Source organism: Centroberyx gerrardi, chromosome 2 (genome assembly GCF_048128805.1).
Source record: "Centroberyx gerrardi isolate f3 chromosome 2, fCenGer3.hap1.cur.20231027, whole genome shotgun sequence".
Classification (NCBI taxonomy): Eukaryota; Metazoa; Chordata; class Actinopteri; order Beryciformes; family Berycidae; genus Centroberyx; species Centroberyx gerrardi.
The window spans coordinates 38,180,000-38,207,133 of NC_135998.1; the positions used below are offsets into that span (position 1 = coordinate 38,180,000).

The 27,134-nt window shown below is 38.0% G+C and overlaps 1 protein-coding gene across 3 annotated transcripts; it reads left to right on the top strand.

Annotated features, from left to right (window-relative positions):
* Positions 1-2,877: 2,877 nt before the first annotated feature.
* On the top strand, positions 2,878-16,936 carry slc31a1 (solute carrier family 31 member 1). 3 transcript variants are annotated; one of them, XM_078287430.1, is made up of 6 exons: positions 2,878-3,033; positions 9,843-9,892; positions 12,778-12,926; positions 13,827-13,899; positions 14,215-14,383; positions 16,097-16,936. In XM_078287430.1, exons 3-6 carry the CDS (start codon positions 12,780-12,782, stop codon positions 16,296-16,298), a joined length of 591 nt encoding a protein of 196 aa, XP_078143556.1. In that variant the 5' UTR covers positions 2,878-3,033; positions 9,843-9,892; positions 12,778-12,779; the 3' UTR covers positions 16,299-16,936. The 3 variants fall into 3 exon arrangements, with proteins under 3 accessions (XP_078143556.1, XP_071782506.1, XP_071782507.1); XM_071926405.2 differs by lacking the exon at positions 9,843-9,892; XM_071926406.2 differs by lacking the exons at positions 2,878-3,033; positions 9,843-9,892 and adding an exon at positions 9,936-11,593.
* Positions 16,937-27,134: the final 10,198 nt, after the last annotated feature.

Genomic DNA, 27,134 nt, shown 5'->3' on the forward strand with positions numbered 1-27,134 from the left:
CGGAGATACCAATCAAAGGGCATCCTGACGTAACGCACAGGATGCGCCTGGAAATTGACAGTCCTGACACTAACAGCACCTAATAATGAATCAGTTGCCCTTACATTACATGTAAGTGAACACGAGTCTTACACCTGCATGCTTATGGTTACAGTATCTAAATCTAAACGTTAAAAAACATAGGCAAATAGGCAAACGTTTCTGTAGCCTACTTTTTTTTTTTTTTCTAAGTTGTACAGTTGTAGAATGAATGAAATATGTAACATGTATTAATAAAACAGGTCGGGTCTTCTTGATCCATACGGGTTAATCAGTTGAAATTGCAATTGGGTGAATGATGAAATGTTGTTTTCTGGTTCAATGAGTTAGGCAAGGTGTGTTCCAGGCTTCTATCTTCCACCCCGAAGAGGTCTCCAGTGAATATTGTAAATCACTCAAACATTATTTCACTGTATTGTTTTTGTCCAGAACATCCTCACTGACAACTATGGAAGTGTGCTGAGCTAAACTTGGATATGTAACTTCTGTGAGATAATAAAGAGGCATGTCATCAGACACAAAATGAAACTGATTTCCAGTGCTTTGAACAAAAATAACATCTAATGCTTCAAATAACTCACATGTGGGCTATGTCTGCTGGGAACTAGTCTTGAGGACTGTATCAATTTATATACAGGCTGACACACTAAACTATGTCCATGACCCATACATTACTTTCCAAAATCTTGTTCATTTCAGCCCTGAAGTCTGGGTAGCTATCATAGTAAATGGACAGCCTTAAAAAACACCAGTATACCAGTGATTTAAACTTGGATTGTAACAATGTGTCAGCAGGATGACACGACTGTTGAGAAATAATCTGCATCCATTAAAGCCAATTCCTCTCCCGACTCTGGAGGCCGGCAGGATAAAGTCACAGAGAAGAAGAAGGCTTCAACAAGTCCAGTAGGAACCATCAGCAGGGACACCGTGACATCTAGTGGTAGAAACAAGTAACTGCAGTAAACTTACTCCACACAACAAACCTTAGACACAACAGAGGGGGTTTATTCAGTGTTTAAAGCAAATAATGTCGACAATATATATTTCAAAAATTAACCAAGTAATAATAATAATAATAATAACTTTATTTATATAGCATGTTTCTACACAAAGTTACAAAGTACTTTCCATAAAAGAAAAGAAAATGAGCGTGACAATTACAATAAAGTGGTTAGGCACACACTTTTATATAAAGTTCCATCTGTTTTTAATTGTATCTCTGTTTATTTTGTTTGTTTTTAGTTGTATCTACTTATGTCTTGTATGACCTTTTATTCCTATTTTTATTCTTTTTTATTTATTTTTATTATTCAGCTCTATTATTTATTTAATTATGGTAGTTTTACATATTTATATTTGTATTTTGTATATTATTTATAATATATATGACATATAATATTATATATTATAATACAATTTTATACATAATATTATTTTTAATTAATTAATTTATTTTATGTTATTTATTTATTTCGTTTATTTGTAAGGGACCATTTACAATGTTAAACATAAATGTTACCATTTGATGTATTGTACCAGATTTATCTTAGAGCTAATTTTCATCTGCAGTCCCTTGGCAGGTTACAATTGAAAACATACATATATACAATCTGCACAAAATACAAACACACAACACTCCGCACAAAATACAAACACACAACACTAACACATGATAGACACTAGACATTGAAGTATACAAAGATTAAAAACCAGTGCAAAAAGCATGTGCATTAAAAATTAAGTCAGTTGCAGTCTGCAAATTAGTGGTTGCATGTCTGTTTAGCTTTAAGCCAGACTTTTAATTCAGTTTTAAAACTGCTAAAGGAACTGAAGGAAATGATTACTGTGTGTTTAGTGCCCTTAACAGAAAGAGCGGACTGCCCAAAACAAGAGCCATGGAGGGCTACAGAGCAATCCCCTCTCGAAGTGTTCTAGAGGATTTGTAGTGCTCTCCGGAGAGGGGAGAGGGGCTAAAACAAGACACACATCAAATCTAAAATTCCCCAAACTCAAAAAGTTGTACTTCTGAAGTATATTACAGTAATGATATTGGATGGGCTTTCTATCCAGTATTTTTAAAGTGCATGTGTTTGTGTAGTATTATATTATTTAATAAATTTAATATTCATGTTTTTTAATATTCTATTTATATTCTGTTTAATATTTATTTTTTGATTATTTTTTTATTTTACTATGATTTATACATATATTGTTTTTTAAATACATTTTTCACAAATTAGTAGGCTATTTATATTTTTTGTTGTGTTTATATTTGTATATAACTATTTGAATTCATAACTTGATATTTTTATCTTATTTTTTATCATTTATATTATTTCATTTTATTGTTTATTTTATTCGTTTTTATAAATTTATATTATATTATATTGTAATTTTATTATATATATATTTTATTATATATCATTATTTTATAGTATTTTTCCATTCTATTTTTTTAATATATTTTTTGTATTTAATTTTATACTTAAATATCTTTTTTGTATTATTTCATTGATTATTTATTATTTATTATTATATTAATTTTAGTAGGCTATTTCATTTTTATTTTATTTATGTTTGTCTTTGCATTTTGTATTTCATTTGAAAATATATATTTTTTTACAGTCACGCTTCTATCACCTGACTTCGGTCGCCACGTGACGTCATGACGTCACCATCAACAACGTAAACCCCACTTCACGCTGTTTACGTGGCTCCAACATTCCCCGCCCCCTCGCCTCAGCAAATCTCGCTTTGTGATTGGACGAAGTCCGTAGAACCCCTCTGCCGTCTTCGCTACGTCACGACGTCAGCACGCACGACCTGGAAGTGGGTGAGACTTGTGGAGAGAGACCAAGAAGAAGTTAAAAAAACGACCGACTTTCTTTTATTTGTTGTTTTTCTACGTTTTCCTCGCGAGCTTCCGAATTTGTTTCCAGCCAAAACGGAAGACACATTCGAAGAAGAAGAATATTCGCGGGAAATTTCCTGGTAAGTCTTCCTTGTGTGTGTGTGTGTGTGGAAGTCGGCTAGACAGTGACCTCTGCTACGAGAAGCTAACCGAGCTAACGTTAGCCGCTATACAACTATCCATTGAAAAATCATGCAGTTTGACGATTCTTGCTCATCGGCAACGAACCGCACGTGCGGGAATGGAACCTGCGACCTTCTCTGAATCCGACGGGTCTCATATGTAATTCGGCATACATATAACCCACCTATCATGTTGTAATTTTCAACTTTTGGAGTTGTTTTACGTTAGCCATTTCGCTGGAAGAAGTTAATGACAATTAACAGGGAAAGTAGATGGGATCCACTTGTAATTGTCACCGGTGTACGCCGAAACTGGCCCGGGTAGGCGGAGTCAGCACTTGATATTTAAACGGGCGACGCCGCGGCGTGCTCCGGACCACCCGCTTCAACCTGATGGCTGAGACCGGCGCTGACGTCACGGAGCTCTCCTATTGGCTGAGATACTGAACGGAGTGAGAGTATCTCAGCCAAGACTTCTAATCTTCCACAGAATTCATATTGGAAACTTAATAGTTCTGTTTTGTGTCATGAAGCAGTTAAACTCAGGGTTAAAGAACTAATACAAGTCTACTGGAGTGAGGCTCAAACTGAAAATGTATATGGCAGTTGTCGGCTTCTTTTATCTAAAACTATAGCCACTATACGCCGTAAAGTTCCAGCGCGCAGGTACTCACAGTTTGTTGATCTTGTGTTCTTGTTGGCTTGGCTTGTTCCGAACAAATAATAACTCAAATACATTAATAAAAATAAAACTGGCCTTTACAAGTCAAATGAAATCAAAAGGAGCAAAACTCAAATAAAATGTTCTCTCTCTCTAATAACTCCTTTCTTTATACTCGTTTCATTTATATTCTACTTTCTTTCTTTGTTGCGGTTGAGAACTGTGGCTCGACGGCGTCTTCCAGCTACGGCTTGCACACCTGACTCAATTAGTAGTAGATAGTACTGTTTCATTTCTGAATTCTTACTTTCTACTAACCCAGTTAACACTGCTGACCAAGAATTCTGTGATCATCCAATCTCTAGACCGTACCCAAAATTCAGGAAAAAAACGCCTAAAATGACATACCCAAAATGAATCAGGAATAGCTCCTCAACCATAAGGCCTATATGCATAGTTCTGGTCTCCTTTGATAGGTAAGAAGCTAAGGAATATGAATCCATGTAAGTAAATCTATATCTATTACCATTCCAGAGTAAATGGAGATGCAATAAAGGAAAAAATAAGATTTTCATCCTTGCCTAGGAATGGGTATCGTTTCGTATTTTTCCGATACTGGTGCTAAAACGATACTTTTAAAACGGTACCGGTGCCTGAACCGATACTTGTTTTAATTTAAAGTGAAAAAAACAACATTAAAGAAGGTTTTTTTTATTGCAAATGCAAAGAAATTGAACAATATATTAATAAATAAATAATAAATAAAACCTAAGTCAACTACAATAATTTAACAGTAAATAACAGTTACAATACTAATAAATAACAGCAAAAGAAATACCAAGTGCAAACTTCTACTCTTCTACAAATTCTTCTACTTAAACAGTTCTTTTGCCCAAATATAACCATGTCTGCTTCTCTGGCAAAATATGACCTTATTTATGAACTAAACCCATTTGTCCTTAATTACTTTTCATATACTTTTTACATGTTACATGTTAACAAATAACTGACAGTTTGTATGAACCGGACGTTATTGGTAGTGAAAACTTTTACGACCCGCCTCTTCTTTATCTGATTGGCTAAGCGACCTTAATGTGACATTGACGAGCGCCGCCGCTGTTTGGCTCTCGACCAAAAGTCGGAAGGCGAGTCTCACGGGAGAGGAAAGCGGCGGCACGTCATACAGAGGAATACAGAGGATTTCAAGCGGCGCTCCAAACGATAACGTTGTGAAGGCGCATGTGGCGTTTCTGAGCCCCGGAGGGCGGATATTTCAACCGGCAGCTCGGACACGGCACGGAAATGAGGCACCGAAATCTGCGGTGCAATTTGGTCCGGTAGGTACCGGTCGTAAAGGAACCGGTGCCACAGTGGTACCGGGTTTCGGTACCCGACCCTATCCTTGCCTAGTATATGATCTAAATTTCAAAGGCAATATCGCCATTATAACCAAGATCCCATGGATAATGATGCAACTGAATGTGTTTTCCTACTCTTTGACTAAAACTGTAACTGTAAATTTGATGAAAAACAATAAAATACAACATTTATGATGCAATTTATAAAGATAGCCTGTACTCAGGCGGTCTCCATGCTTTGGCCAATTGACAAATGGACAGATGGACAAAGTGTCCATCTGTACTTTTTGTGTTTTCTGACTGTTTACTGGGAATTTTACTTCAAAATACTATTTATTTCCATATAGCCATGTTACAAATAACAGAAATCTCCCAAAAACATACAATGAATATTGATCAAGTTTCTTGTACCCCCTGCGTAATGACGTTGAATCAGGGCCACAGAGCTCCATTCTACGCGGGCATATTTATAGACAATGGCTGGGTCCTCCGGGTCATGTGACACATCCCTAGATTCCTCTCAGTCAGTGGAATCGAATGGTAGAGGACTCATTGGGTCAGTACTTCGATACAGCCAGCAGATGGCGACAAAGACCATGCGTTCCCAACATAGTCTTTCAGTCTGTCTGGTCTAAAATCTGCTGTTTTTGGTGAAAATAACATAAGCCTTGGTGAAATATTTTGGCAAGAACATAGATTTTTGTCAGTGTGACTGTAAAACGTGAAGTTTGACTGCTACGTTTCCCCGGAAACGGCGGAGGTTGTGTTGCTCGGCTGGTGATGCGTTTAGCGTCATTGGAAAGCTGGGAATTTCTAGTTTCCTTCGATAACAAGCGCGTTGTTGTAGAGTGACGAGAAAATTATCCCAGTGCCTTTGAACGCAACTGGCTCTTATATTTACGAAGTTTATATTTGTATGACATTATTATTAAAATACTTCGTAATCAGACATAGTTTGGACAACATACAATTGGTTTACGGATTCTGAAAGCTCAAGACCCCATATTTTCAAAACAGTATAACACTCATGTCATCTATAAAAATAATTCAACTTTTCACAGCGACTTTTCCTCACTACACCACTGGGGTCCCGGTACCGGGGACCTTCGGGTAGAACTGTTAAGGAAATAGTAGACTCAATTAATAGTTTAAAGAACAATAAATCTCCTGGAGTGGATGGAATTACGTCAGTATTTTACAAAACCTGCTCCCTTTTATTAGAAGTGTTTTATGAAAGTGTTGTCAAAGGTGTTCTCCCTCCCTCTTTAACACAGGGTCTAATAACCCTTATTCCTAAACCTAAGAAAGATTTATTGCTTATTGATAACTGGTGCCAGATTAGCCTTCTAAATAATGATTACAAAATTTTAGCTAGTGTTTTTGCTAAGCGCATAAAAGCTGTTTTGGATGGTATCATAGATGAAACACAGTCTGGGTTGATGAGGGTTTTTTTGCAGAACAATTAAAACATTATACACTAATGGAAATAGCTCAATGAAATAAAAAAATGGCGCATCTCCCAGATTTGAGTTAAAACGTGGCATACTCCAGGGTTGTGCAAACTCTCCTTATTTATTTCTGCTATCCAGCCAATTATTAGCTTTTTTTTAAAGGACTCCTCTCAAATTCCTCTGGCTCTTGATATAATTCAGGTATTCTCTAATGCTTCTTTGTTTAAATGTGAAGTGCGAATTAATGGCTGTCAATAATTGCGAGTTACCATCTATTTGTAATATTCCAATTAAGGAGACTAGGGATGCACCGATACCGATACCGATACTGGTATCGGTATCGGTGCCGATACCAGGCTAAAATGGAATATCGGTATCGGAGATTTTACCCAAGACTAAAATCTGATACCGAAAGCCATGAGTAACATGTAAGAAATAAAAGCAAACTGTCTTGATTTTATGCATTTGTGGCACATAGAAGCCTGTATTTCTCAAACAGTGGGAAAAACAAGGATTTTATCTCAATAATTTTGTCCATTGAGCCCAAACTAAGGAAGTAAGCCTGCACTGTTCAGTAAAAGTAATGGATCGGATCGGTACTCGGTATCGGCCGATACTTAAACTTTCATACTCGTAATCGGTATCGGCATTGAAAAAGTGGCATCGGTGCATCCCTAAAGGAGACAGTCACCTACCTGGGAATAGTCATAACAAAAAAACAGAAAGCTAGATGTGATTTGAACTTTATCCTGATTTTAGAGAGAACCAGGAAAATATATAATCAATGCCTTCAGAGAGACTTAAAGGGTAGAACGTTACTCTCTAAGGCGAAGGGTTACCAAGCTGCTATTTCCTTAGATGTTGCCAAAAAAAAGACATTGACCAGTTGCTTTATAACTTTATTTGGAAAGATAAAACTTATTCATTAAGACAGACTTTTTTTATATAATAACTATAATAACGGTGGCGTCAACTTTCTTGATTTTAGTACATTAAACAACACCTTCAAGGTTAATTGGATTAGGCACTACTTAAAAAACCCTACCTCGGTTTGGAATGGTATTGTACTGGTGAGTCAACTATTCAGTAAGGAGGAAAAACTATTTGGTTACCAAGAATTTCTCTATCATTATAAGATCCTTGTGAGTCCTAAACAACTTGCTGTAGTCTTTGATGGCATCCCATCTGCTGTCATGCTCTGTAAGGATTATGCCTCTCCACCTTCTGCTGTGACACCTTCGCTTGATCCTGTTGACACACCTATAGGAAAATTATGTTTTCAGCCTGGTTCCTGTAAAAATAACAGAAAAATGTGCACCTTATTCCAAACTGAATGTGTTTCTGTCCCATATGTAATTGCAACCTGGAATAAGCTTGTTCAGAACATATGCTGGGGAAAAGATATGGTCTCTTCCTAATAGATATCTACTGGTTAACAAAGTTAAAGAAATGTCTTTTAAGATCATTCATCGCTGTTATCCTGTCAAGTCATTTTTGGTGAGATTCAAGAAGGAAATTGATGTAACCTGAACTTTTTGTAACCTGCACCCAGAGACTGTCTTCCATGTGTTTTGGACTTGTGAACACACTCGGAGTCTGTGGCAAGGCATCTGTCGTTTTATACTGGACTCTGTCTATAATGGTTTTGTACTTTGCTTGAATGTTGTATTGTTTGGTTTTACAAATTATAGGAAAGAATTAGAAAATGAATATTTTGTGGGTAATCTTATCATATTGCTGGCCAGGTTTTACATCCATAAATGCAAGGTCTTAAAAACTAAACCCCTTTTTTGTACTTTTATAAAGGAAGCAGAGTCCTACATTAGAACATTATCTACCTCATGCAATAGAAAAGCTGTGAAAACTTTCAATTTGTGCTCCAAATTTAACATCTTAATGTAATGTTTCCTGCACCGTTTTCTCTTTGTATTCGTTTGTGTCAAGCTTTGTTTGTAACCCCTGACGTTGTATGTTTGTTATTTTTTGTTACTGTACTGTTACTGCATTTATGATTTTGGATATTTCTGTATCTCTGATACTGATAATAAAAGAAAAACACCAGCAGGCTGAGGTTTTGTGTTTAAACACACAGCTGCTGCAGTAAAATATCCAGCAGCCCCGCCGGCTGCCTTCTGCACTTGATTTTAATGGTGAACTTTCTGAACTTTCTGAACTTTCTGAACTTTCTGAACTTTCTGAACTTTCTGGAGTTTCTGGAGTTTCTGGAGTTTCCAGAGGCGGCAAGTCGCTGGATGCCCCTGATTTGCATAAAGTAGACTACACCTCAACTTTATGCAAATGTGGAGTGGCTGACGTGACGCGCCGTCTCTCGGAATGCACCGTGGCACTCCCAGAATGCATTGCACCACTGTTTACATAGAAAACTAATGGGAAGCATGGAAATGACGGAACCTGTGAAAACACACCGTCTGTTTCCTTCGTCCTTCAGGAATATTTACGTGGGAAAACATTTTTGTTTGTATTTACTACGTGAAATCTACACTGTGAATTCACGCGAGATTAAAAGTTAGCATTAGCACGAGCAGCTAAAAACAAAGAACTTTGCCCTGTTTCTTTTGGCAGCCAATCAGGAAGCAGCTCATGCCAAAACAGGTTAGAAGCTCATTGGCTGAAAAAAAGAAGCAGATTTGATTCTTATTTGGTGTAGAAAAGTTGGAGTAGCGCCTCATTGGCTGTCAGAAATCATACTAGAATCTCACTGGCTGTTAGAACTCACACTAATCTCATTGGCTGAGAGGAATTGGCAGCCTAGCTCCTCATTGGCCGTTAGAAATTGGATTAGATTCTCATTGGCTGGACTGGAAGCTTACTGGTTGTTAGAAAACAGTTCTTGAAGCCCATTGGCTGTTAGAAAAAGAGACTGGAAGTTCATTGGCTGTGAGTATTGATTCTAAAATCTAATTGGTGCTAGACAACGAGACTAGAAACTCACTGGCTATCACTATTCATCCTCAAATCTCATTGGCTGCCACAAATCAGCTCACTGGCACTCTCCCAGGTGATTGGCCCCCACAGAACGCAAACTGCCAGGTGATTGGTTGCTCTCTTCCTCCACGTTTACAGCTAAAGTCCATCCTTATCTTGTTTTTTATTGGTTGTTTTATTTTTTTAAGCCCCGCCCCCCGCCATAAAGCAAATCAGATAATAAAGTGCTCGCTCTCGCTTTTTTCCATTGGTTTTCTATGTCGCTTTACCTTTTCTCTCTCTCTCTCTCTCCCATTGGTTTCCTATGTAACTCGCCCTCTCTCTCTCTTTCTCTCTCTCTCTCTCTCTCAGACAGTCGCCGCGGCTCTTGATCGCCCCTCCCTCCTTCTTCTCCTCTCCAGGTAAGAGGTTGTTTTCTCTCTCTCTCTCCATTGTAAGGGAATGTCTCTTGTCCGTCTCGCTCTCTTTTTCGCTTTGAATTGTCTGGAAATGCATTAAATGGAATTCCTCTCTATGTATTCTCTATGTTGCTCGCCCTCGATTTGGGCGAACAGGGAAGGAAGGAAAAAGGAGGTAAAGAAGGACAGAAGGAGGTGAGAGGTGAAAAGGTAGAAAAAGGAGGTGAAGGGATGAAAAGAGAGGTCAGAGGACAGAAAGGACAGAGTAGAAAAAGAGGTGTAGAAGGAGGTGAAGAAGGAGGCAAAGAGGAAAGTGAAAAAGAAGAAAGGGAGTTCAAACAGAACAAGAGATGAAACAGGAGGAAAGAGGAAGAAAAAAGGTTAAAAGATGAAAAGGTAAAAAATGAGTGAAAATGAGAGGATGTGAAAGAGTAGAAGAAAAGGTAGAAAATTAAGTCAAAAAAGAAAGGAGGAGAAAAGGAGGTGAAAGGAAAGAAGTAAAGGTGGGAAGAAAGAAAGGAGCTGAAGAGGAAGAAAATGAGTAAAAGAGGAGAAAGAAAACGGGAGAGAAGAAATGAAGAAAAGAAACAAGAAAAGGAGGGGAAAATGTTGAAGAAGGAGAAAGGGAAGGAAAAAGGAGGTGAGAGGAGAGAAGGAAAAAGAGGGGCAGAGGTGTGGGGTTAGAGGAGAAAAGGAAAAGAAGAGGAAGAAAGGAGGTGAAAAAGAAAAAGGGGGAAAGAGGAGAAGAAAAGGAGTAAAAAAGGGGTGAAGAGAAAGGAGGTAAAGAGAAAGGGGGAAAAGGAAAGGAGTAAAAATGAGATAAGGAGAAGAAAAGGAGGAAGGAGGTGAAGGAGGTGGTGAAGAAGATAAAAAACAAAAGGAGATAAAAAGGAATGAGGAGGTAAAGGAGATTAAAAAAAGCTTGGAAGGAAGGGAACTAGGAAGGAAGGAATGGAACTAGAAAGGAAGGAAGGACACTAGGAAGGAAGAAAGAAAGGGAACTAGGAAGGAAGCAAGGGAGCTAGGACGGAAGGAAGGAAGAAAGGGAACTAGGAAGGAAGTAAAGAAGGAGACGAGGAAGTAAAGAAGGAGACGAGGAGATAAAAAAAGGAAACAAGGAAGTAAAGAAGGAGATAAAAAAAGGAAACAAGGAAGTAAAGAAGGAGATAAAAAAGGACACAAGGAGATAAAAAAGGAGGCAAGGAAGTAAAGAAGGGGATAAGGAGATAAAAAAGGAGACATGGAAGTAAAGAAGGAGGCAAGGAAGTAAAGAAAGATCCTCGTTGCCTTCTGTTAATCCGCTGAAATCTAATTGGGTCGAGAATCTGTCTGTTTTCGCCTCGGGCGCCAGGAGCCAATCGGATTACAGCGCGGTGTCTGGTCCGGTCGTCGCCCGGCAACGGCAGCAGAGTGCTCCGATTGGCCGGTTTTGTCGTCATCCTCCTTTTGTAATGCGTTTAATGGAAAAGTCAATGTGTTTCTATGTCGCACGCCCCTCTCTCTAATAAAAAGTTTATTTTAGGACAGTTGGCCAGTCGATTGTTGATGTTTGTTCTGATAATGCTGCTGAATACAAGACAGGGAGACAAGACACAAAGGAGACAAGGAAGGAAAGAAGGAGATACATAAGGAGATTAAAAAAAAGGAGACAAGGAGATACAAAGGAGACAAAGAAGTAAAGGAGATACAAAAGGAGACAAAGAAGTAAAAAAAGGATAAGGAGATACAAAAGGAGACAAGGAAATAAAGAAGGGGTAAGGAAATAAAAAAAAAAAAAGGACAGTGACGGTCTTCAATGTTTTCATCTTCCAGTTTGGATTCAGACTTTTGATGTTTTGGGTTTTATGGTTTTGATTCAGAGGCTGACAGTTCCTCGTTAAGGCTTTTATTTAATGGATTTAGTCCAGTTCCTCATTAAGACTTTATACTTTATATATTGTGAACCCCCCCCCCCCCCCCCCCCCAAAAAAAAAAACAGATTCATACCAAATTAAATAGAAAATAATAATAATAATAAAAAAACAACATGGAAATTAATGATAATAATAATGATAAAACAAAACACAAATTTGAATCACACCACATAAAATCAGACATATACAATTTAATATAAAAATAATGTAAAAATAGAAAAAACGAATAATAATGAAAATAGAATATAAATATTATATAATAAATATAATATACAATTCGAAGCATCCAAACTAAAATTAGATATAAAAAATAATCCAACCAAAAAATAACATCATACTATAAAGCAATGAATCTGTCTGTGTGTCATCGCATATCTGGAGAACCGTCCGTCCGACCGACTTCACACTCGGCGGGTGTGTCGCTGGGACCCCGGGGACCCGCGGTGTCGGATTTGGTGCAATTTGGACACGCGACACGTTCAATATTACTAAACTTTGAATAAACAAGCGAACAGCGCTCTGTGCAGCAGCGGGGTGAACGGGCACTGCACTAGTAAAAATTCATAATAAAAACAAAAGAAAAATTTGAATGATATCAAATAAAAGCACATTTATTATTAAATTAAATTTAAAAAATCCAACCATAATAATAATAAAAACAATCTTCCAGATACCCACTCCCCCCCCCACACACACACTCAAAATGGTCGCTGTCGGGAAAAACATCAATAGAAGCCACAGATCTGTCTTTGTGTTTGCTATCTAGTTATAGGAATTTTTCTTTCTTTATTTATGATTTTTTTCTCCGCACATTTATCACTCTCACCTCTCCTGTTTTTCATTTTTCAGATCGCATTTTTTTTTATTTGGCTTTGTCTTAATATTTATTTTTTTTAATTTTTTTTAAGCGAACAAAATATCCAAAAATGTATATTCTGTCTTTTTTCTTCATGCTGCTCTGATTGGCTCCCACAGCCATGGACCACGCCCACATGAACCACAGCAGCGCCATGGCGGCTGACCACGCCCACCACCACCACATGATGCCCACAGCCCCGCCCACCGCCACTGGCCACGTCCACGGAGGAGAGCATGATGGGAAATGTGGAGGACATGGTGGGATGGTAAGGGGGGGCATGGCCTCTGATGCTAACATGCTAATATACTATGGGAATTCCCTATATGATGCTAACTTGCTAAGTTCTATTACTATTTATGCTATAATGCTAATATGCTAACATGCTACATTCCTATTACTATATACTACAGTATGTAATGCTAATATGCTAACATGCTACATTTCTATTAGTGTATACTGTAATAGTATGTGATGCTAAAATGCTAACATGCTACATTTTGATAACTATAACATGTAATGTTAATATGCTAACATACTACATATCTATCACTATATACAATAATGTATGTATAATAATGTACTATTTGATACTTACATGATACATTTTGATTATATATTTATATGTGATGCTTATATGCTATCATGCTAATGCTAACCTGCTACAATATATGATGAATAACATTAAGTTAACTGTAATATGTTAACTGTTTTTGGCTTGGGGTAAATGCTAATGTCAACATGCTACATGTCTATTACTGTAAAATATGTAATGCTAAAATGGTAACATGCTACATTTCTATTACTATATGATGTAATTACATGTGATGCTAACATGCCACATATCTATTACTACATGATGTAATTACATGTGATGCTAACATGCCACATATCTATTACTACATGATGTAATTACATGTGATGCTAACACACCACATATCTATTACTGTATGATGTAATTATGTCATGCTAACATGTCAAATGTAATTCCATATGATGCTAACATGCCACATGTAATTACATGTTATGCTAACATGCTACATTACAACTAACAGTCAATGTGTTACCATGCTAATGCTAACACTAAAATGTGACTGCAATTATAGAAGGCTCCAATACATTATTATGTAAACATGCTACATGCTAACACGCTACCTTGGTTGCCTAGGCGATGACCTTCTACTTCGGCTACAGCAACGTGGAGCTGCTGTTTACCGGCCTGCTCATCAACTCACCTGGAGGTCAGCCATTGGTCCATTCACTCTCTGTGTCTCTCACCCCTCTCTCTCTCTCTCTTTCTGTAGCACTTTGAATAGAAAAGCTAAAATGAATGGAAGCGGATGGAAACACGATTCCAATGTATTCTGTCTCTCGCCCCTCTCACTCTCTCTCTCTAATTAGCATCTCTATGTCTCTCGCCCTCTCCATTGATTAATTTCTCTCTCTCCATTCACTCCAATACATTTTTCTCTATGTATTCTATGTACCCATTCTATCCCAATGTCTCTCGCCCACGTTTTCCACTCAAACCAGCCTCCTCTCTCTCGTCCAATCAGAGATGGTGGGGGCGTGCGTGGGTGTCTTCCTATTGGCTGTCTTCTACGAGGGGCTGAAGATGGGCCGCGAGACGCTGCTGCGCCGTAGTCAGGTCAACGTGCGCTACAACTCCATGCCACTCCCAGGGGCTGATGGGACGGTGCTGATGGAGACGCACAAGACGGTCGGGTGGGTGGCTAATGCTAACGCTAACTAAAATTTATGAGTGGAAATAATAATAGGCATGAAAATATGAATGGAAACAGTCATGATAACGCTAACGATGCTAGTGTGACTAATCATGAAAATATGAATGGAAAACAACGGAAAGAAATGGAAAGTATTTCACACCAGACTTCATTTGAAAAGTCATCTGGAATTTAATACTCCCTTGCTTATGGTACTCTTTGCATGCAATGCAGTGTGACCTTTGACCTCTATCGCTAAGGTCCGCTCTTCAATTCAATTAACTCATTTTAATTTAATATGAATATTAAATTGTAACTTTAATAATCGCTTCTGCAGCGCGTGTTACATTACATTCACCGCTATGCTGGACAGCAACAAAATAGGTAGGTTTTTTTTAATGGACCCTGGTGATTCAAATAGCGAGTACCGTATTTCCTCTAATAGTGGCCGGTAGTCAATTAAAAGCCGGGTCTCTGATAATGGCCGGGGCCGTGGTCGACACGAACAAATAAAGGCCGGCCTCAAATACAGGCCGGGGGAAAAAAACAAAGGACACAAGACTAGGTCAAAACCAGTATATGGCTGGACCGTGTCCGTCTCCTCTCTCCGCCACTGTCCTCTCCACCGCGCCCACGGCCCGTACCTATCGGGGACACCCGGTGACGCATCGGCGTCGGGACCCCGCCGAAATCTCGGCCGGATCACCGGGAACAAATCGGCGCCCGGCTATCGGCACCGGCCGGAACCGTGTCCCCGGGAAACTCGAAGCGTCAGCAGCTAATACATCCACGGTCGGCAGTAAGCCCTCGGCGCACCGAAACCTCCGTGCCGCCGACAGAACAGAGGGCTGTCAGGTGGACTGAGCTCGCGCATCGAAATAAACGGCGATATAATATAATTGTATAGATTCTACTTTAGCTTCAGTTAGCTTCAGCTAGCTTCATCTTACATGCAAACAACGGTGGATACCGGTAAACTCCTGGCGCCTGTTATACATGTAACTGTAGTTTGTAGTAACATACAAGTGCCACAAGATGGCAGTATGCCACAAGATGGCTCGGCCGGCGGAAGACTCTGGAGCGTGCCGTCGTCGATTACCGTAATTATCGTAATGCATTGCAGTAACAAAAAAACGTCTACCTAACGTACCCCAACAGAAGCAGATCAGAAAACAAGGAGGCTTCGTACTAAAATATGAGCAAATATACTTATCAAACAGAGGGAATTAGAAATAAAGGCCTGTCTCTAATATAAGCCTGCTTCCAATAAAGGCCTGGTACCCTCTGCAGTTGAGGTAAATAAAGGCCTGGGCCACTATTAGAGGAAATACGGTATTATATTCTGGACTTAGCTTTGTTGTTTGTCATCAGATTTTATTCAAAAATCTGGTAATTAGTTGCTTCCTTGCGCACAGCATTGTAGAGCATGACCTTTGACGTCTTTGGAATTGCTACGGTCAGCTCTTCAATTCTGCATTTTTTTATCTCCCTTACTGGCACTCATTCCATGCTATGCAGAGCAAGACCTTTGACCTCTACAGAATCAGTAGCGTTCACTCTTCAATTCGGCATGCACATAACCCACTAAACATGAAATATGAATATTAAATTCTAACTTTAATATTGGTTTCAACAATGCAAGTTACATTTGCCGCAATCAAAAATAGATTTCACACTCACTTTGTCGTTTCGCTCTTTCTCTCTCTCTCTCCAGCCAGCGGATGCTAAGCCCTGCCCACTTCCTGCAGACCGTACTGCACGTGCTCCAGGTGGTGGTCAGCTACTTCCTGATGCTCGTCTTCATGACCTACAACGGCTTCCTCTGCATTGCCGTGGCGGCGGGTGCCGGCGCTGGCTACTTCCTGTTCAGCTGGCGGAAGGCGGTGGTGGTCGACATCACAGAGCATTGCCACTGAGCTAGCATGCTAAGCTAACTTATCTTAGCGTTTGCGTGCTAAAATACAAGAAAAGTACAATCATTCACGCTAATGTTAGCACTAACATCGCAAAAAAAACTGATTTAGATTATGTGTTTACTAACATTGTAGTATGCTAGCTGGTTAGCCAATCACACGCAAGTTTACGGCGGCTTGTTTTGCTAATGCACTAATTCGTTGCGTGAAAACGACACTAAAGGTGAAAAAAAAGTTTCGTAAATATGGCAACGCGAGAAATGTGTGTTTGCTAGCTAGCTAGATTTAGAAAAACTACAATTCCCATGATTCCTTATGTTGGGAAAAACTACAATCACTTTTTCCCCTTTTTTTTGTAAATGTTTCTTCTTGACATTGAAACTATGATTTTTTTTTTTTGGCCAGTCAGAGCTCTGTATGTATCGGAAGCGTCTGATTGGCTAACAGCGCCTCTTTGTTTTGTTGTTGTAGTGCCATGATAAACTGGAATATTGTTTCACACCTAGCCAAAAAACGTTAGTGTTTAAAACAGTGTTGTAAAGTACAAAAACAAGATAAATTGCAATTTTTTGTTGGATAGCATTGTTAGCGACTTTAGGAAAAAATAAACAAACAGAATATTCCATTAATTGTTAAACAATATTTGGGGATTTTTTTTTTTTTTTTTTTTCATTTTTTCAATTTGAGATTCATTTATTTAAAAAATTCACGTAAATATGTTGGCAAAATCACCAAAGTGAAAAGATGCTTAAATTGTTTAAAATTTTTTATTTTTTTTAAAAGTCTAATACGTGCACTTTGTTAAACCCATTTGCCGAAAATCTGCCATTTTTTAAAAAATACGTCAACATCCAAATAAAACATCGTTACCAACAAGTTTTTTTCATTATTACGTATACAAAAAAAACGATCCAAATTCATTAGCCAAGTTTTTTTTTTTTGAGATGAATTGCCAAACAAAGAAATTCATGATCTTCACAGTTTCAATTAAGGAAATAAAAAAAATGCAAAATTATGATCAGTAACAAAGTTTTCAGCTAGCTGTAAAAACATCAAAACATCATCATTATTATTACTGTCATCCCGATAAATAACTAAGTTTATGTATAACAAAAAAAAAACATAAGTATTTTTTTGGCTGTTTTTCTTTTATTTCTTAATTTCGAATAGCAGCTATCTCGTTTTGTACAATTGAATTTTTTTCTTCAAACATCAAAGTTTCAGTTATAATTTTCTTGAATATTTGATTTCCACTAAATTCCGATCAAAAACTGTTTTTTCTAGATATTAAAACAGCATAACACATTATTAATTTTATTATTATTCTGATCAGTAACAAAAGTTTGTAGCTAAAAAAAACTTTTTTTGAAAACACCGTCTTCAAAATAAAAATGTTTGGCAGTATTTTTTCTAAGACTTCTAACAACCTGAACTAATTCGCAAATTCTTTTTTTTCCATTTTTTCATCGCATAAATCAAATAATATTCATAATTTCCAGGTTTAAATTTTTTTCTGTCCAGGTTTTTTTTTTACGCTAAATTCCAATCGTTTTACAGTTGAAAAACAAAACAGTCTTTTTTTCTTTTTTCTCATTTCAAACAGCAGCTAGCTTTTCATTTCTTACCTTTTCCTTTTAATTTTTTCGTGAGTTTTTTTAATGTCAGAACCTTCGCCTCAAAAAACACAGAAAACCCTTTTTGCCTTAATTGCTAGCCATTTTGGCTAACAAAACAGGAAGACCGGCTAGTGAAATTTCACAGTCTAGGCCAGTACAAACCTTTTTTGTTTATTGTTCAAATTCCTTATATGGTGCTGTTTCCACACCGCAGCGCTTCGTAACCAATGATTGTTGAAGCAAGAAATCGCACTAATGATAACAAGAAAAATATTACTCAAAAAATAAAACGGCATATATTGCAAATATTTGGGAAAAATTCGGGAAAAATCGACTTCACTGAAGTAGAAACTTGAAAAACTTTTGTTTGTTTTTTTATCCGTCTTTGTCCAAGTTTTTTGTCGTATCATTATTTGGTGTGATTTTAATTTTAATTTTTTTGAGTCGATTTATTTTCTTATTTTAATTTGTTTTTTTGGTGTATTTTAGTTTTTATGTATCCGACTGTTTTCTCGTGATGTTTTTTTTGTGACTGTCTTAGTTCAACTTTTTGTTGTCTTATTGTGATTTTTTTTTTTTTTTTCAATTCGCACCGAGAGGAGGGCGGAGCTTACTGACCAGACCTATCAGGTTGCAGCAGACAGATATCGCAGTTACTGGATTTTTTTTTCTGAAACTATATATAAAAAAATGTTTTTCCAGACAAAAATTTCTAAACGTACAAGAACTTTAGCGATAAAACAGTAACAGATGCATTTTTATTTTTGGCTAGATACATTTTTTGTTTTTTGTTTTTTTACTCAATCATGTAAACAAAAACAGCATAAACACTTTACAGAAAAACAAAACATTATGAATTTTTTATATCCATTTTTGTTATTTGTTCAGTAAACAAGCTGAGAATGGTTTTCAACGTACAATTTTGTACTTTTTTTCACAAATTTACGCAAAATTGGCACAATTTTACACAACATTTTCTCTATTTTCAAGTGTTCTCAAAAGTGTTTTGCAGTTTTCGCATATTTCTCAGTAAAAGGGGCCAAAGCTAACAAACTTCAACGCTTATCAACTTCCTCCTGGTGCGAAATGTCAAATATTTTTCTGTTTTGTTTGTTGGTATAAAGAAAAAGGAGTGATGTTTTACGATAAAACGTTTGTGGAAACACTGTCTGTGAAGGAAACTGTTTTACGTAATATGTATAAAAATGTATAAAAACTATTAATTATTGTCACAAATGCTGGAATCATAGAAAAACACGAATAAAATTTATGAAGAGAAGAAATTTGGTCAAGTCGATTACTAATTTATGATATGGATATTCGATATTGCGGATTTTTTAAATCATAACTTTTATTGTTCATTTATTAATTAAAATATTTTTTCTGATAGATGCTAATTCTAATTTCGTATGTTAGATTTTTTTTATTAAATATAATTTAAAAATATTTATTTAAATATTTTGAAATATTCGCAATTTACTATGACAAACTACTATACTCCGAGGCGGACAGCAGGAGCCCGACCGCACACTGAAATAACGATCACATTTAAATGGGCAGAACGTATTCCAAATCCAGATGTCCAGGTCCAGTCATCTCCCATAACTCGCATCACCTTTTCTGGCCAAGACATTCCCCTCTCCTCATCAGCCTCCAACCTGGGCGTTAGGTTCGACCCTCACTTGACCTTTGATGCCCACATCAAACATCTGTGCAAGACCTCCTTCTACCACCTCAGGAACATTTCCAAACTCCGTCCCACACTTAGCCTGTCAGACGCGGAGAAACTCGTCCACGCCTTTGTCTCCTCAAGGCTGGACTATTGCAACGCACTTCTCATTGGGACTCCTAGCAGGAGCCTCCAGAAGCTCCAATACATCCAGAACAGTGCTGCTAGGATCCTGATGAGAGTGCGAAAACATGAACATATCACACCCGTCCTACACTCACCACACTGGCTTCCTGTCTCCTTCAGGATCGAATACAAAATATCTCTGCTAACGCATCAGTGCATCCACGGAAATGCCCCTCCCTACCTCAAGGAACTGCTCACACCGCAAACCTCCACCTGTAACCTGCGATCCAGAAATAACAACCTTCTCCATCCCCCCAGGACTCAGCTCCGCACCGCGGGGGGTCTGGCCGTCTGCTCGGCTGCACCCCGTCTGTGGAGTACTCTCCCTGACCGCCTGAGGGCGCCACAGACTATCGACGCTTTCAAAAGAGGCCTAAAAACCTTCCTTTTTAACAGATTCTTTCCTTAACTTTGTGCTGGTTTTTTATCTTTGTTTTTATGCATTGTCTATAAACTTTTCCTTTTTAATCAGGCCTTTTTCCTTTGTGTTGCTTTTAATGATCTTTGCTGTTGGTTAATTTTTATCGGTTTTTATGCTCCTGTTTTTTTTCTTTTACTCTGTAGCACTTTGAGATTTACTTCTAATGAAAAGTACATTACAAATTAAATGTATTATTATTATTATGTCAATGGTCTGACAAAACTGTTGAGAGCTGCTGGAGTGCTTAACACAGCCGCAGCTAGAACTGCAGGAAAACAGTCAACCTCCTTACAAAGCCCTCTATCCAAAACTAAAAGACATCAAACGAGAATATGACATTAAAACTGATGAAAGTGAGGATGATGATGTTGTGGCAGTGGCAGCTGCCATGGCTGTGATGATGCAAGAGAGAGGGAAACAAGAAGCAGCTGGGAGACAGAGAGAGAGGGAGAAGAAGAGGATGAAGACTTTTTTGATGCAAACGGTGCATCTCACCCATGTGACATTTCTCAATCTATTGCAGAAGGTTTTCAAGTTAATAAAAGAGGACAACAACAAACACAAATGCCTAGAGCGATGAGCGTGACACCCCGATGAAGGTCACCAGCTATTTTAATGTTTTAGCCCAACTTAATAAAGATTTTTTTAATAACCAAATCCACTTGAGTGCCTTGGACCTCCTTTTTGACTGATCCGTCACCAAAGAGCAGCGGTGGAAGGTACTAGAGACACCAAGCAGCGCTACGTTTCTTCTTTTTTTGACCTAGCATCTTTTTTGTCCTGTTTTGGAGCTGCTCCGTTCTGAGGACGTTGGGATCTGATCCACAGCAGATACGGCTAAGACTCTATTTTCTTACTCATCAGAAGAAGGCCAGAACATTATACTTTCTGATACTCTTTTTGGCCCTGAAAGTTTGTCACCTAGTACAGATGTGAAAAAGTCGACGTTTGACTTGAACAAACTATCTGAAAAAGAACTGAAGTTACAGCTGCATTTGATCACATTGTTAGATTATTATTTAGATTATTTAGAGAAAATGATCCCTAGAGGACTGAGAATTAAAAAGTTTCCCTCCATCCACACTCAGACGGCGTTTTTTAGTGGACGGGGAAAACAGGATTTTTCCAAAACACTGATGTGGGATTGTCATGTGATCTCAGGCGGTAGTCACACAGTCTAAATGTGTGTTTGTATGTGTGTATTTGTGAGTGTTTGCACAGATGTGTGTGTGTGTGTGAACATGTGTTTGTTTGCATGTGTGTGTTCACAGTGTAAGTCGATGAGGTCGTGCCATTTTAAAAGTATCCTAATAATTGTTTTCATTTAGCAGACCTCTAGGCCTGTCATTCTATTCAATCAATTTTGATTTTAAATTATGCTGGTGTCAGGTCAAACTTGAATGAAGGATTTTTTACTTGACTAAATTTAATTTAGCAAAATGATTTTGCATATTCAAAAATAGACAGTGGTTTAGATTAGAGAAGGTGACTATAGCCTAGAAATAGACTTAAAATTAACAGCAGTCAAGAAAATAGATAAATTGCATCCTGCAACATCCAGGCAGCATCTACAGTGAAACTGCTGCTGTCTTCGCCTCAACACTGGAATTAAGAAAACAAATAATAAAGTAAATATTTGCCAGCTAGCTCTGTGTTATTTTCTCTAGCTAGTTTATAATCAATCTAATATTTTAATGATGGTTTTGGTAGCTAGCTTTGAAGTTTAAATGAGGCATCTAGCTTGAGTTGAAGCTCATGTTACTGTGGCCAATAAGTGTCAGCTAGCAGCTATAGTCCTATTAGCTGCTTCAGTGGAACGCTCCCCAAAGCTTCAGCTGTAAAAAAAAAAAAGCTCTTGAACAGCTGTGACTCTCAGCACCGACCACACAGGCCATTCATACTTTCAACAGTCAACAGGAGGATTTTGCTGTGAATCCAGTCTGATACAAAATCAATCACAGCAAGGCTCGGGAACATGAGTTTGACCTTATGATCATGATGACCATGTCTCTTTAATGTACTGCATGTGTGAGAGAAGCATTCAGTCAACTGAAAAAATATTTTATATATAAATATAATATATAATATATTATAATATTTTCACATGACAGGGGATACAGATATGCAGTAAAGACAAATATGTCATTGTATGTCAACAAGTAATACATTTGTCCTGTTTGTCATCTGAAGGTTATAATTCCTGTGAAAGGCGAGGCACAAATTTCTTAAAACTGATCTGTGAGATGTCAAGTCAGCGTATTTAAACTGAGAAAACCTAAAAAATCTTCCTTACCCTGGTTAACTGAAAATATTCGTCAACCTGGAAGTTCAAAATGCCAGAGCTTGTTATTTTTCAAACCTTATTGATAAGAATCATCAAAACGTCATTAGCGTGCCACAGATGCTCCACCATAGAGATATAACAGTTATAATAGTTATAATAGTGTTATTTCTCTATGTGCTCCACCTGCTGCCAGCTTTGATTCTTCTGTTGAGAAATGTGAAGAATTCTTAAACTTCTTTGTGAACAAACCTAACAATATTAGAATCGTTTTACTCATTTAAATGCAATAAATAAAAAGGCGATTTTACTGCCGCTTTGCTTTTGCATTTGAGTCGACACCACAGAAAAGGAAAGAGCGATGTGCATTTTTCCTTTTTGTTTTTAAGTGTTGCGGAGGCGTGGACAGGACAGCTGTGACTTCCGGACAGGACGGAGCTCCATTTCAGAGTAAAAGCCTTACTTTTACCGGTCTTAACTTTCTAACTTGTCTGACCGTAGGTTTGAATAAGCTCCGTTATAATGTTTTTTAAGCTTCACAGCTTGCTTTCTTACGGAGCCCCTCTGGTGACATCTCATGTTAATAAAGTAACGCGTGGGAAGGAGATCCTTATGTTTGGTACTGAGAAGTAGCCGCTGCGCCGTGCGCCCTTTCAGCACCGTGGAGGCCTGGAGAGCGAGACACAGAAACTGAGCGGGACACTGTGTAATCCAATAATAATACTAGTAAACTATATTTCTGATAGAAAATATGTGCAAAGACCATTTTACTAATTGAAAGTCCTGTCTGGAATAACCTCACCTTCCTATTCCTGCTGCAGTAGCTCTAACAAGTTCATCTTCCTCCGTATCCTTTTTTCTCCAAGCAGGATTTTTATTCTAGCGTGAGTAAACAGGTTTACATAATGTCACCAAATTGTACAGTAATGTGGAAATAAGAATAACGCCTATCGGATCATAAATTAGACCTAATCATGTGTGATCAATCAGTAAGCTATTATGGCTCACAATATATAGTGGTGCGTAATGGCTGTGCGTAATGATACAGTGGCTGCTGCGGCGCTGTTGGTAACGAGTCTGACTTTTTCTGCTGATGATGCTTGTTGTTTATGTCCAAACCAGGTTAAACGGGTGTGCATGCAATAAACATGGACATAAACACCAACCAGCATAACTCTGCGAGAGGCTACAGGAAACATGAGATGAGTGTGCGCGTAAAAGCGCATTCCAGGAATTCCATGCAGTAAATTCAGGATGATTGAACAATCCTGCCATGTTTATGAAATACCGTCTAGTTCGTTACTGTTAATCATTTAATTACACAGTTCGTTTTGCCGTTTTGCTACTCTAGCACTTTGGGCTTTGTGCCTGTAATATTTCATATAACTAATAGTGTAATGACTAAGCCTCCGTTTCCTCTGTATATATTGTTTTTTATTGTGTTGTTTTATCCCAAAGGTGAGGTTTTGAAGTCTGGCGTTTTCAGGCTACATTAGTTATTAGATTTGTTGTGGATGCAGGCTTCAGCTGTAATGCTGATGGTCTGTTGGCGTCTGGACTCACAGCTATAGTCCAGGCAATAGCTGTGACTGATCTCATCTCTCCATGGACACCTTCTGAAAAATGGTGTCTTTTCTATATTCCTTTTGTTTCAATTATGAATATTCATCATGGACTGATGAGCAGTCTAAACATCCCTATGCTATTTTTCTGTCTATTTTAATGTAATGTGCACCAATTGGCTGAATTATCATAAAAAATCGCTTGATCTGTGTGTGTGTGTGTTTTTAAAATTAAAGAAATTATGTAGTAATTATCCTACTATGGCCTTAGATAAAAACAAACAGTGCACATTATAGCTTACAGTCCTTAAGAACACTCATATTAACACCAGTAGTTGGTGACCAACCAACATCTGTTACTGACACTTTTACTCTGAAATGGAGCTCCGTCCTGCCTGGAGTCAGATCTGACAGTCAGTCGGTTCTGTCCACGCCTCTGCAACACTTAACTCCTATTCTGCATTGACAAACTAAAAGCAAAAAGCAGTAAAATTGCTTTTTTATTTATTGCACTTACATGAGTAAAACAATTGATACGAGGGTACAGGCATTGGTTTCACTACTGTTTCCTTGTGCTCTCTTAATGAGACCCATAGCTAAAATGAAACCCTCGTCTTGTGCACTGGATGTCCTGCCTACTACGCTTTTAAAAGAAGTTCTTGAATTGGTCGACCCAAATATTCTAGGAATAATAAATTCCTCTTTGATGTCTGGCACTGTTCCCTCTTACTTTAAGAATGCAATTGTTGAGCCCGTCCTTAAGAAACCTTCTCTTGACCCTTGTTCTTTAAACAGTTATAGGCCAATCTCTAAACTACCTTTCACGTCTAAAGTATTAGAGAAAATAGTGGCTAACCAGTTCATCTCCTTTATGTGCAGCAACAAACTTTTTGAGACATTTCAATCTGGCTTTAGAGCTCTGCATAGTACTGAATCAGAATCAGCCTTCGACACTACTGACCATTCTATTCTTCTTAACCGACTTAAACACTGGGTTGGATCTCGGGCTTCAGACTCTTGACTCTTATTTAATGAATAGAATCTTTTCTGTGACCATTGGTGAGTCTCGGTCCTCTCATGCAACGGCTTCCTGTGGTGTTCCCCAAGGTTCTGTTCTCGGCCCTATTCTCTTCTCCATCTACATGCTTCCACTTGGATAATATCACATAATTAGAAAACACACTATTAATTTCCACTTTTATGCAGACGATATCCAGCTATATCTCCCAATTAAACCTGGCGATATAGCTGAGTTAACCACCAAGTTCCTGCTAGATATTCAGCACTGGATGTCACTCAACTTCCTACAGCTCAACAGTGATAAATCCGAGGTCCTTATCATTGGTTCATCATCAGTCAGAGTCACCCCCATTTTAGCCTCTCTCCATTGGTAACCAGTAAAATTCGGAATTGATTTAAAAATTTTCCGAGACTTATTTCCGTTGTGGTCCTTGGTGGAACATGTACAGAGAAGATGGTCGCAGACATCAACCAACAGTTTCATAACACCAATTAAATACCAATCCCCTATCACCAATTACAAAAAAATACATTCTGTCAAAATCACACATAATTTTCTTGGCCAAGATCTTTTCTTGGCTCTAAAAAATCTATCGGCAACTTAATGTTTCATAAAAAATAATACACAGTAAATACACCATCCTATAAAGATAAATACACAATCCCATATCTCAGTTATAAAAATATAACTATTTTAAAATAGCGCATCCTCTAACTATCATTGTTTGCCTCTAAAAACAATAAAAAAAAAAATTATAAGGCAATGTTTCATAAAGGAATGCTTTCAGAGAGCCAGGTCTTAAGCTTTATCTTTAGCTGTCCTTTATATCATGATTTACGACAAATATTGTTTAAAAAAGTTCATGTTCCTGATTTAGATTTGATAGGTATTGAGAATGGAGCTTTAATTGAATACCTTTTTGATGTTTTTGCATTCTCTGAATATCTCTCTAAAGCATGGGATAGGAGGAGAAAAGTAACATATGATAGATAAATTCCTCATACTCTATTCTATATGGATTGCAAACTATTGGTTTATGAAGTGGATCAAATATACAGAGTTTGGCACTAATCCTGTTTGGATTTGTGTCTTGTGCTTCGGGGGCCGTGTTTGTATGTTTGTATATTTGCTGTTTTTTTTTTCCATTGTGGGATATCTCCTGGAGCGTTATTTGTGGGAGGTTTATGTTGATGTTTGGATGATGTTTATGTTTTTGTTTATGTTTATATTGATGTTTGGATGATAACGAAGTATTGTGCTGTTAGATGATGGTGGGTTAACATGCCGTAATGTTTGTTTTGTTTTGTTATTAGTTAATGTGTCTGAATAATCCCATGAGGGATGGGTCATGTAAATGACCAGACACAAAAATAAAATATTCATTCATTCATTCATTCATTCATTCATTTATCCTGAAGCTGACTTGGTTGGTGATATTCTTTACTGTCAAAGGTAGCTTGTTCCACTGAGTGGCTGCAGAGTGCAGAAAGGAGGATTTACCATCATTGTTTTAAACCTGGTCAGACTCAAGCTGGCCAAGCTTGCTCCGGTACTATAGCTGTGACCTCTCTGACTTTTGAAAAGAAGTTGAGCAGGTACACTGGGCCTTGCTGTTTATAATCTTGTGGATCATGGTTAGTTGCAGCTGAGGGGCTCGAGCCTCCACAGGCAACCAATGGAAATGCTCTCTGCCCACATGACCTCTGAAGTCAAGGCCCAGCACCACCCTGACTAGTTTATTTTGGGAGGTTTGGAGCATCTTTTTAAGTTTTTTTGTCAGACTTCCAAACCATGCACAATTACCATAGTCAAAATGGCACAGGGCTAGGCTAGTAGCTTAAACTCTGAGACGGTCCTTGTCCAGTAGCTTAGCCATCCTTGCTAAGTATCTGGTCCTGGCATTAACCTTGCAACACCTTCAATGCCATAGACTCTCTTCCCGAACACATGCCAGGTAGTTCACTGCCCTCTTTACCTGAACTGGGACTCTCCCACCTGAATCTGTAGCTCTGGGACTTTATTCAGCTTCTGTTGGACCCAAATAAAATTGATTCAGTCTTTCCTAAATGCAGTGACAGCTTAT

Bases quoted from the DNA above. Each gene is read 5' to 3' on its own strand.
- slc31a1 (XM_078287430.1), top strand. From the start codon at position 12,780: ATGGACCACGCCCACATGAACCACAGCAGCGCCATGGCGGCTGACCAC. The intron at 13,900-14,214 runs GTCAGCCATTGG...TCGTCCAATCAG, and splicing joins GCTCATCAACTCACCTGGAG to AGATGGTGGGGGCGTGCGTG. The intron at 14,384-16,096 runs GTGGGTGGCTAA...CTCTCTCTCCAG, and splicing joins GAGACGCACAAGACGGTCGG to CCAGCGGATGCTAAGCCCTG.